Genomic DNA, 11487 nt, shown 5'->3' on the forward strand with positions numbered 1-11487 from the left:
GTCTCCGCGCCCAGGCGCAGGTTCCCTACCCGGAGCTGCGCACGCGCAGTCTCCTTGATCGAAGCCAAATGTGAATAAGGACCGGCCAACGCCAGAACTCAGGTCTCATTGGAGCGGAGAAAGTTCGTGGGAGGAGCAGGGTGTTTGGCGCCTGCGTAGTGCGGCTAGCGCCTCGCGAGCGGCGGCTTGGCTGGCGGGAGCGGCTGCAACGCTGGTGCCTGAGGAGCGATGCCGAGGGAAATCATCACGCTACAGTTGGGCCAGTGCGGCAATCAGAGTGAGCGAACCTCCTCCGGCCCCTCCACTAGTCAGGTTCCTTAGATTCCATGGGATCTCGCTGTGTGATCTTGGACTCCATCTGCCCTGCCCAGAATCGTAGTTTTCCAAAGGCGGGACATGCCTGACCCAGTGTCCAGTTGCCCAACCCTGAGGGGCCTTCCCCTCCCGGTCGCCGGCATACAGCCCTTTCCTCCTACATGGGAGACTCCCTAGGCTTGACTTCCTATCTTCGGACCCAGGCAGTCAGCCCCTTAGCTCCTAATTGGCATCTGCCCAGACCCAGATACCCTCTTTCTCCCCCGTCCGCCCCCCTCCCCCAGTTGGGTTCGAGTTCTGGAAACAGCTGTGCGCCGAGCATGGTATCAGCCCCGAGGGCATCGTGGAGGAGTTCGCCACCGAGGGCACTGACCGCAAGGACGTCTTTTTCTACCAGGTGCCCCCAGCGACTTGGCCAGGGGGTCTGAGGGAAGGGCAGAGGCCTGGTACCGGGAAACCCGCTGGGCAGAAGAGCCAGGGCGGCTGGCTTGAGGAGGGGCGGGCAGACAGGAGCCAGAGCTGGGAGGATGGAGGACTGGGCCTTAGCTGATCGGGCCCCCTTGCTGGATGCCCCTTGACAGGCAGACGATGAGCACTACATCCCCAGGGCGGTGCTGCTGGACCTGGAGCCCCGAGTGATCCACTCCATCCTCAACTCCCCCTATGCTAAACTCTACAACCCAGAGAACATCTACCTGTCGGAGCATGGCGGAGGGGCCGGCAACAACTGGGCCAGTGGATTCTCGCAGGTCATTTGCTGTTTCCTGGCAGGACTCACAACTCCCTTCCTTTGTGAGGACAGGCTGTAGGACTTGCCAGAGAGAGAAGAAACCAGATCAAGGATGTATAGGTAGTAGAGAGAGAGAGAGAGATGGCTGAGGAGAGCTCTTTTTTCTAAGTCAACTAGGTAATATGGTTAAGACTGCACTTGCTAATGTTGTGTGCCAGGCTGTACTAAGTGCTTTACATATAACTTATTTAAACCTAACAACCGTAGAGGTAGATATTATAGGTTCATGGTCTCTTAACTGCTTTTTCAGATTCCAAAAAGCTCTGAAATCAAAAGATGATTTATAACTTATTTAGTAGCAAAACCAAATCTTGGGTGCCTGGCTGGCTCATTCAGTAGAGCATATGACTCTTGATCTTGGGGGTTGTGAGTTCGAGCCCCATGTTGGGTGTAGAGATTATTTAAAAATAAAATCTTTAAAAAAAAACCACACAAATCTCAGTGGAGACAGGCTATTTTAGTTTTTATCCAACTTGTCATTACTCATATGTTTCATTGCAGAAATAATAATATAATTGATTAGTATACAGGCATTTTACTTAACATACATCATATGTACCATAGTACCTTACTAGAACGGGAAATATTTGAATTCCAAAACATACCTGGCCCCAAGAATTTTAAATAAGGGACTGAGGAGTTGTATTATTACCTTCATTATACAGATGAGGAAACAGTAATCTGCCCAGAGTCACCTGGTTAAATAAAACGAGAGCTAATACCTGACCCCAGGGAGTGTGACTGTAGTCTGCTCATACCCACTGTGTTTTACTGCCTCTCAGTGCAAACAGAAAGTAGGGCCACTGTGCTCCAAAAAAGGACTTTTATGTTCTATACGGAGAATCCAGGGTGGCTATTCTGAAATCCAGAGTCCTTGTGCCATGGTCCTCTCCCACTCTGACATTCCCCATGTCTGTACAGGGAGAGAAGATCCATGAGGACATTTTTGACATCATAGACCGGGAGGCAGACGGCAGTGACAGTCTAGAGGTGAGTGTCTTGGGAATGCTGGTGGGAGCTGTCATAGGAGACTAGACAACACCCTTTAAAAGCCACCTGTTAGGTATAAGACCTACCCATGTGCCCTTTGCACTGGACAAGCCACTGGGCTTTGCTGGACACAAGGCAGACTCTCCTAAGCTGTATGTGTGGGGGAGGGAAGTGGAGGAGAGGGCTTGGGAAAATAGTCCAAGAAGTTGTAGGATGGGTCCAGTTTGCAATGCAATACCTAGACACTGACTGCCCCTTCCCCATGCAGGGCTTTGTGCTGTGTCACTCCATTGCTGGGGGGACAGGCTCTGGCCTGGGTTCCTACCTCTTAGAACGGCTGAATGACAGGTAAGTCTGTGTTTCATGAGGCTGGAAAACTTGGTTTCCCAAGGAACTGGGAGGCCTTCCAGATACGCCTTCCTATTTGCTGGAGCAGTGAAAGAGCCCTTCTGTTCGCTCCTATAGTTAGGAAAGGGAAGATGCAATAACCAAGAACCTGATCACACTCTGGAGAGTTGGATCCAGTGCCTAGAATCTAGGTCCTAGATGAAGAGATGAAGGTTCAGAGAATATGGCTGGTTTAGAGTTAGAACCCTAGGTCCTAAGATGTGTCTCTGCCATTCTTCCTTTGGGCTTTCAGACTTCCAAAAGTCAAGTCTCCCTTCTCTACTGTTTCTGTGTCCCACCCCAGTTTCCCCTTCTAGATTCAGTTGCTTTCTGACTATCGTGAGTCCTGTGTTTACCAAGCCTCCAGTCTCTTACCCTGACCCTCTTCTCTCAACCCCATCAGGTACCCCAAGAAGCTGGTGCAGACGTACTCAGTGTTTCCCAACCAGGACGAGATGAGCGATGTGGTGGTCCAGCCCTACAACTCCCTGCTCACGCTCAAGAGGCTGACCCAGAACGCAGACTGTGTGGTGCGTCCTGGATTCTGCCGTTCTCCACTCAAGCACCTCCGGTCTTCTTTCATCATTTTCCTACACTTAAAAAGTCCATTTTGAGGGCACCTGGGTGGCTCAGTCATTAAGCGTCTGCCTTTGGCTCAGGTCATGGTCCCAGGGTCCTGGGATCGAGCCCCGCATCAGGCTCCCTGCTCAGCCAGGAGCCTGCTTCTCCCTCTCCCGCTCCCCCTGCTTGTGATTCCTCTCTGGCTGTGTCTCTCTCTGTCAAATAAATAAAATCTTAAAAAAAAAAAAAAAGGGAGGGAGGAAGGAAGGAAGGGAAGGAAAGGAAGGAAGGAAGGAAGGAGAAAGAACCAGAAATGTATGGGAAAATTAAAAAAAAAAAGTCCATTTTGAGCCCTTCTGTGCCTCAGTCCTATGCCACTGCCTTTTGGATGGGTCTTTTTGGCCATGAAACACCAAGGAAATTAAGTTTCAGAGCCCAGAGTCAGGCAGAGCTCCTGTTCTTTCTGTCCCCGCCCCAGGTGGTGCTGGACAACACAGCCTTGAACCGGATCGCCACCGACCGCCTGCACATCCAGAACCCGTCTTTCTCCCAGATCAACCAGCTGGTGAGCCCCCACTCCTGGACTCTCTGGGCTGGAACCCCTCCTTACTGGAGTGTCGTCTCGGGAAGGGAGCCCTCTCCCCGGGACCGAGGCCCATGACGCGCTGCTGTCCCCAGGTGTCCACCATCATGTCAGCCAGCACCACCACCCTGCGCTACCCCGGCTACATGAACAACGACCTCATAGGCCTCATCGCCTCGCTCATTCCCACTCCTCGACTCCACTTCCTCATGACGGGCTACACCCCGCTCACCACGGACCAGTCGGTAGGAGCAGCCCCGGCAGGCCCTCCCCTCGCCTTTCTCTCCCCCTGCTGGCCCAGGAGCTGCCCTTTGAGGCCCCCAGAGGCTCTGTTCCCGGGGACTGGTGCAGACTGTCCGACCCCACGCTGACCTGCTCTCCTCTCCCCTCTGCCCCTGGCTCCCCGCAGGGCCCGGGCTCTGGGGGCGGGGGGGGTCTGCTGACGCTCCCGCACAGGGGCATGCCCTTGCTGAGCGGAGGAGGGCTAAGGTTCCTGGTCCCACAGCAGAGAGGCTCAGTGTAGACCTGCGTCTCGACACACTTCCCCAAGAGACCACACTAGCCCGAGTCTGATGGGGCTCAGGCATTGGACTGTGCCCTGAGTGCCGGCCTGGGCCCTGCGGCCCACTGTCCCCTCAGGTGGCCAGCGTGAGGAAGACCACGGTCCTGGATGTCATGAGGCGGCTGCTGCAGCCCAAGAACGTGATGGTGTCCACAGGCCGGGATCGCCAGACCAACCACTGCTACATCGCCATCCTCAACATCATCCAGGGGGAGGTGGACCCCACCCAGGTAGGTGAGGCCCCTTCGTGCCACCCCTGGAACCCACGGGGTAGAGGAGAGGCTACCACCACCACTGTTGTGTGTTGTGTGCACCCCCTCCCCCCAGGTCCACAAGAGTCTGCAGAGGATCCGGGAACGGAAGCTGGCCAACTTCATCCCCTGGGGCCCTGCCAGCATCCAGGTGGCCCTGTCAAGGAAGTCTCCCTACCTGCCTTCGGCCCACCGGGTCAGTGGGCTCATGATGGCCAACCACACCAGCATCTCCTCGGTGAGGCTCACTGTTTGCACCTGTCTTCCTATAATCGCTTCCCTGGTTGGGCCTCACCTCTCCACATTCCTGCTGCCCCTGCTTCTGGCTCTCTTAATGTGGGGATTGCCCCGCATTGGTTCCCCAGCCCTCTGGGCCATACTGCTACTCTGAGTTCTTTGTGACCCCTGCTTTCTGCACACACCAAGCTCTTCGAGCGGACCTGTCGCCAGTATGACAAGCTGCGGAAGCGGGAGGCCTTCCTGGAGCAGTTCCGCAAGGAGGACATCTTCAAGGAGAACTTCGATGAGCTGGACACGTCCAGGGAGGTTGTGCAACAGCTCATCGATGAGTACCACGCAGCCACGCGGCCAGACTACATCTCCTGGGGCGCCCAGGAGCAGTGAGGGCCCCAGGACGGGGACCTCATCTGCCTTACTGGTTGGCCCAGGCCCTGCCTGACTGACCAGCCCCTCAGAGAACCTATCAGGGACCTCACATATCTCTTCCTCATAAATACACACACACGTACTCTCTATTGGCCTGGGGACATGTTTATGTCTCCTCTTATGAGACTATTTATGTTTAATAAAGCACTGGACATAATAAGTCACTGGTCTCTTAAAGGCTTGTAGATTTGGGGAAGGGGGATGCTTGTTCTTTCTCCATCACAGTGAAAGGGTCCTTCCTGACTTCCAGCCTCTTCAGCTCTGAGCAAATGCCTCCCTTAGCTTCTCCTCCCTCATTTTGGAGAACGTAGGTGGGGTCCACTCATGTGAGACATTTCTTTCCAGGGTAAAAAGGCCAACAGATATTACCTTACTCTCTCCTGACATTCTGGGTCCCAGGTTCCACCCCCACACCCTTCCCTGGATCAGGTGATCATGCCACCAGTTTCATGTTCCCGCATCAGAGTGTCCTGTTAATCATCACAGTAGCAGGCCTGCGGCCACCACCCCCACCACCAAGCCCTGGGCAAGCAACAGAGTTGGTCCAAGTGCCTTTAATCTTGTAAGCAGGGTGTGCCAGAGAGCCAGTCCAAGAAAGCCACTGGCCAGGCAGCTGGAGTCCAGGACAACCAGCTCAGGAGACCAAATCCAAAGCCTAGACTTCAAGCAAGGCCCAAAGTGGGCCATAGCTAAGGATCCATAATTCTGTGTACAGGTCGTCTCCAGTTTAAAGGGCCAGTACCCTCCACTCCTGGTGGAAGATTGCAAGGAAGTAGTAAATATGTAGTGACCTAAATTTTCAGAATCACAAGGGCAAAGCAGGTTGTCTCTAGATCATGGTGGATTGTCAGGGCCCCTCTTAGGCCCTTATGCACCCCAAAGGTGAGGTTTGGGTAACAATAGCAAACATGTATATTGACACTATGCTAGGCACTTCACATTATTTTATTCAACTCTATGAAGCGATAGATATTATTAATCCCATTTTATAAACGAGGAAACAGACTAATTGTGGTTAATTTACTGGGTCTCCCACCTAGTAAATGACAAGAGTTGGAGTCAAATCCCGATTTGACTGGCTGGTATCAGTATTCCTAAACATTGCATGTCCTGCGTTTTGTGATATCTTACGGATTAGTATAGAATCATCCCATTCCTGAGGTCTTCTGGGGCCACTGGATGAGCCCATGGTTGTCAGAGGATGTGAGGACCTTGAACACCTGTGCAGATGGGGCAGGTGCAATCCCAGGGTTGGAGGGAGGGCCAGCCTCAGCTGACTTCAGGTAAACCTACCAAGTGTCCCCAGCACCCAAGGCAGGGTAGTTGGGGACCTGTGCCTGCCTTCTCATTACTGTCACCACCAGGGTGTCTGGGGCCAAAGCCAGAGGGTCAGCCCAACGGATCAGGATTGGGGCTGGCGGAGCTCAGCACGCAGGGGAAGGACCAGCCCAAGAAGGTGTCTGTGAGTCCCTAAGGGGGCTGAAGAGTACCCAGGAACTTTGGGCAAATGACGATTTTCTTTTTTCTCCTGGTTCATTGTTAACCTGAGGACAACTTTTTCCTTCCACGGACCTCCTTATCTTTAATAAAGCTTTGAATACGAACAGTGAGAAACATTTAGGCCAGACCCTTATGAACAAAAGGGACTGACGGGCAGAGAACGGAGAACGGGCAGTCAGAGCCTGGGCCCTGGGCTGCCTGAGGGGTGGCAGGGAGGCCATTAACCTGTCACCACCACAGCCAAAGCATGAACTTGTCACCTTCAGTTGCAGGGCCCGCAGGAAGCTGACTCAGGAGAGCCAGCCTGGTCGGTGTCAAGCAGCCGCCTATCGCCCCAGTACAGAGGATGACTTCAGGGGAAACCGGCGTGCACCTGGTGCCTTCTGGGCTCCACCTCTGGCCCCTGCACCACTGGGCTCCTTGCCCGGCTCCTCTCTCTTTACCGCCTCTGCCCCTGATGACCAACCTCTCATCACCTGGGGTATCTGCGTGAGTGACTGGTGCTGAGTGGCGGTCAGGAGTGCTGGCGGATGTGGCCACAGGCCCAGGGCCTTCCTTTGCCAGACCCAGTTAAAGTGTGTGGAGCCCCTGGGGTGGGGGGAGGGGGGGGAAGCACCAGGTAGTCCAGAGTAAAAGTACTCCAGTCACCAGCCCCGAGCGGGGAACACCCGGCACAGGTGGGCCTCCTGGCAAAGGGGCGCTTGGATCTGCAAAGACGCCTCCATTTTCCCACTGCCCAGGGCCAGGCGCTACCAGCATGGACACACCTCGGTGCCAGCTTCAAAGCCAGGCCCTGCCCCCAAGGCTATTTGCAGATCACCCATCACCCCGTGCCAGCACAGCCCTCCCAGTTCTGGGCCAGCGGTAAACCTCGAAGCGTGTCAACTAGAGGGCAGTGAGGAGGCCAGGTGGAAAGGGAGGAGGGCCTCGGGGAATCAGGGCAGCAGGTGGTGCTGGTGGGGAACAATCCGTGGTCCGAGAGACTGTGAGCCGCCCAAGTCACTGTCCGGATGTGAGGCGCGGGCAGCTGCCGAGAAGGACTGCTCACGCCCAGAACAGGAACCTCTCTACTGAACAAGTAAGAGAAAATCAGCCATTTCAGGGTAATATCCCCAGGACACCCGTGTGATGTGACCCAGGGACAGAGATCTGGTATCAGGAAGCACTTTATAATAGAAAGAGAGTGGTATAAGCGAATCTGGAATTTAGGATTGTCACTTTTTGAGCACAAGGGTGGGTCGGGAGCTCACAGCGCAGGTAAGGGGCTGCCCTAGGAAAGTAACGGGAACATTTTAAATTGACATTCTGATTTTCTAATCCATCATTTATAAGTTTTAACGAAATGCCCTAGGGCCTGATCGCTGCTGCGTGAATTGGTAAAATTGAGTTTCTTGCAAAGCTGCAGGCTCTGTCAATCAAGGTCTAATACCCAAGTGAGACCCAGCTGGAAATACCTGCCTCGTATCTCTGGCATTGCTGGAGTAGTGACCCTGGCCATGGACCCCAGAGGTAGGCAGTTCGTCCCTCCAACCTTCAAATATCCATTATGAATTATGAATAGGGTGACCAGCTTATCCTGGTTTTAGCACTGAAAGGTCCAAGTCTCAAGAACCCCTCAGATTCGGTTTTAACTAAAATTTCCACATTCCCTCAGTCCTGAGAAAACCGGGATGATTGGTCACCCTAAATGAAGGAACACCACAGAGAACGATGAGAAAATCTTGACACAGTATAGATGAGTGATCAGGGCTGAATTAAGGTCCAGTAGACAGTTGTTAATTTTGTTTATTAATTAAGCAAGCATTCATTAAAAATAGAGACCAAGTTGTCCGTCCAGCTTCATAATGAACACTACATAAGGGGTTTTCCAATTTTATTGGGGGTAGGAAATATATAATTAACTTAAATGGAATATCTATAATATATTAATATAATTTTTGCACATGATCATATATTTTATTATTCTGCCTTTTTCTTTAACTACATAAGCTGCCCACTCAACATGGGGCTTGAACTCATGACCCTGAGATCAAGAGTCTTATGCTCTACTGAGGTGCCCCTGTTATTCTGTTTTCTTAATTAAATGTCTTAAAATATACGTTGTAAAATTTTAAGTGCTATAGGTAAAATATTATACAAAATAATATTGAAATCATTATTGAGCATTTAATATACACCAACTACTGTTCTAAGCACTTTACATATATGAGCTCATTTAATTTTGACAACAACTATATAGTTAGGTACTGTCTTATCCGGATTTTTACAAACAAGGACACTGACGCTCAGGGTCACACAGCCGGGCAATGGTCTTTCCTCCCCTGGGTAGAGAAAACTCAGGGGGATGTCTGGGTGGCTCAGTCAATTAAGTGTCTGCCTTCAGCACAGGTCATGATCCCAGGATGCTGGGATCGAGTCCCGCATCGGGCTCCTTGCTCAGAGGGGAGCCTGCTTCTCCCTCTGCCTGCTGCTTCCCTTGCTTGTCCTCTCTCTCTGTCTCTCTAACAAACAAGTAAAATCTTTAAAAAGGGAGAGAGAGAAAACTTAGGAAGAGATGCATTAGCTGCCACATATATGGTGGGCTGTCAACTGCTGGAGTGAAGGGCATCTACTGTGACCCTCCAGGGAGAAGAATGGGCCTGGTGGAGGGAACTATGAAGGGGCAGGTTGCAGCTCTGCAGCAGGAAGAACATCCACATGGTTGCTGCTGTCCTCAGGTGAAATGAGAGGCCACATGGACTGTAAGTCCCCCTTCACTGAACTCAGGCAAGCAAGTTCTGCATGATGACTAGCCTGGAACAGTCGAGTCCTAGGAGATGGATGAGATGACCTTCAATGTGCCTTCCAGCCTTAAGGATTTAGGAATTTCTTGGAAACCAATTTCTTTTATAATAAAGCGTATTCATTTTTAATTTGTATTTATTTGTAGTCACATTTATTTTTTAACGAGGCTCCATGCTGGGTGTGGGGCAGGGCTTGAACTCACGACCCTGAGATCAAGACCTGAGCTGAGATCAAGAGTCAGACACACTCAACCGACGGAGCCCTCCAGACACCCCATGCATCCCTTTTTAAAACAAATACATTAAGACCTACTGTGGGCCTGAACCCTTTCCAGGAACTGGGGATTCTTAGGTGTGTAAGCTAAGGTCCTGAATGTCAAGAAATTCACAGCCCAAGACACCTGTGCAGCAAAGTGACAGTTAAGGTGGTAAGCACACATCAGCAGGATCGCAACAGTGTGTGCTCAGTAAATATTTACTGAGTGTTAGCAAGAATGAAAGACTATGGGAGGCCAGTGTGAGAGTCACACAGAGGAACGATCATCCTTCAGGGTCTTGAATTCTGAGGAAAGCTTTCCAAGTGGAGACATACGAGAAGGTTGAGGGGCTATAGCATGTGCTAAGGTCCTTGCGGGCAGGGAAGCATGAGATGGAGTTTACTTCTCTTCTGCGGCTCAGCCACCCCCTTCCTGTCAGCTGGGGAGGGAAAGCTCACACCAGGCAAATGAGGTCACCACAGCCCACTTGGGGCCGAGGGAAGGCCAAAGGCAGAGAAAAGGGGTCATGGCCCAACCCAGGTATGACAGAAGGCTTCCCAGAGAGAAACCGACAGGGCCTTGTGTGCAGGGGAGCATTTAATGTGTTGACATCCAGAGGGAAAGCATGGTAGGCAAAGGGAAAAGGACCTGAGGGCGCCAGGAGGCCTGGAAACTGCAAAGGCCCAGAAGGTGCATTTGGGGAAGCAGCAGGAGACAAGGTCAGGTTGATATTCCAAGACCAGACAGGTCATGCAGAGCCTTTTATGCCATAGAGTTTGGACTTTATTCTCCGAGCAAAGGGGAACCCCTGAAGGCCAGCTGGGAAGCTACAGCCACCCGCCTGCCCTTTCTGGACTTTTCACCCAAAATGACACCATACCCCTGCCCCCACCCCTGCGTTCTATTCCCTCCTGTTCCCCAACTCTTTCTGCAAACTGGTATTTAGCAGAATCTGATATCAGAACTCTAGCCTACATTTTGCCGCTCCTTCCTAAAGGTGGATTCTTAGGGGCCCCTGGGTGGCTCAGTGGGTTAAGCAGTTAAGCGTCTGCCTTCGGCCCAGGTCATGATCCCAGGGTCCTGGGATGGAGCCCCACTCCCTGTTCAGTGGGGAGCCTGCTTCTCCCTCTCTCCCTGTCCCTCCCCCCTGCTCGTGCTCTCTCTCTCTCTCTCCCTCTCAAAAAGATAAATAAAATCTTTAAAAATAATAAAGGTGGATTCTTAGAGACTGCTGCCTGTGCAGAGGGCCTGCTTTTTAACATTTTGTTCTCAGGTACCATGGCCTGCCCTGCCCTGTCCTGAGCTGCCCCAGACCAGCTCTGCTCAGCAGACTGCCCCACTTTCTTCCTCCCGCAAAGCCCTCACAGATCATTCCTGACCGGGCACCCCCGGGGCCTCCTGCCATGTTCAACCACGACAATCCCCTTTCTGTTCCCAGTCCACCACATGCATAATTTCACGTTATTTTGTTAGTCTTACCATTGTATTTTAGTCGTGTAATTTCCTTTTATAATACTCTCAATACAACCCCATGTGTTCCATAGAATGTTCAGGCAATCTGGCAAGAATTAAGTTCCAACAAATCATAGATTTGAAAATATGTACCCTCAGGGCATCTGGGTGGCTCAGTTGGTTAAGCGTCTGCCTTCAGCTCAGGTCATGATCCCAGAGTCCTGGGATCGAGTCTCGCATCGGGCTTCTTGCTCGGCGGGGAGTCTGCTTTTCCCTCTGACCCTTCCGCTTCTCATGCTCTCTCTCAAATAAATAAATAAAATCTTTAAAAAAATATGTACCCTGAAAAAAATTTTTTAAGGGGCACCTGGGTGGCTCAGTCAGTGAAGC

The 11487-nt window shown here is 51.9% G+C and overlaps 1 protein-coding gene and 1 long non-coding RNA gene across 2 annotated transcripts; both read left to right on the forward strand.

Annotated features, from left to right (window-relative positions):
• The first annotated feature begins 84 nt into the window (after positions 1-84).
• TUBG1 (tubulin gamma 1) lies at positions 85-5262 on the forward strand. The gene is made up of 11 exons (XM_035724617.1): positions 85-277; positions 600-712; positions 897-1064; positions 2027-2095; positions 2364-2443; positions 2886-3012; positions 3522-3608; positions 3722-3871; positions 4266-4418; positions 4516-4677; positions 4866-5262. Exons 1-11 carry the CDS (start codon positions 229-231, stop codon positions 5061-5063), a joined length of 1356 nt encoding a protein of 451 aa, XP_035580510.1. The 5' UTR covers positions 85-228; the 3' UTR covers positions 5064-5262.
• Positions 5263-7233: 1971 nt separating this feature from the next.
• Positions 7234-9476, forward strand: LOC113939452. Its single transcript, XR_003525245.2, has 3 exons — positions 7234-7683; positions 8005-8114; positions 9231-9476. It is a non-coding gene; the product is annotated as an uncharacterized LOC113939452 (long non-coding RNA).
• The last annotated feature ends 2011 nt before the right edge of the window (positions 9477-11487 follow it).

Source organism: Zalophus californianus, chromosome 16 (genome assembly GCF_009762305.2).
Source record: "Zalophus californianus isolate mZalCal1 chromosome 16, mZalCal1.pri.v2, whole genome shotgun sequence".
NCBI classification, from domain to species: domain Eukaryota; kingdom Metazoa; phylum Chordata; class Mammalia; order Carnivora; family Otariidae; genus Zalophus; species Zalophus californianus.

What these genes read in the sequence shown, in the direction of transcription:
- TUBG1 (XM_035724617.1), top strand. Translation starts at nt 229, where the DNA reads ATGCCGAGGGAAATCATCACGCTACAGTTGGGCCAGTGCGGCAATCAG. An exon ending in CCCAGAACGCAGACTGTGTG is followed by an intron (nt 3,013 to 3,521) that starts GTGCGTCCTGGA and finishes TCCCCGCCCCAG; the next exon opens with GTGGTGCTGGACAACACAGC. An exon ending in CGCTCACCACGGACCAGTCG is followed by an intron (nt 3,872 to 4,265) that starts GTAGGAGCAGCC and finishes CTGTCCCCTCAG; the next exon opens with GTGGCCAGCGTGAGGAAGAC.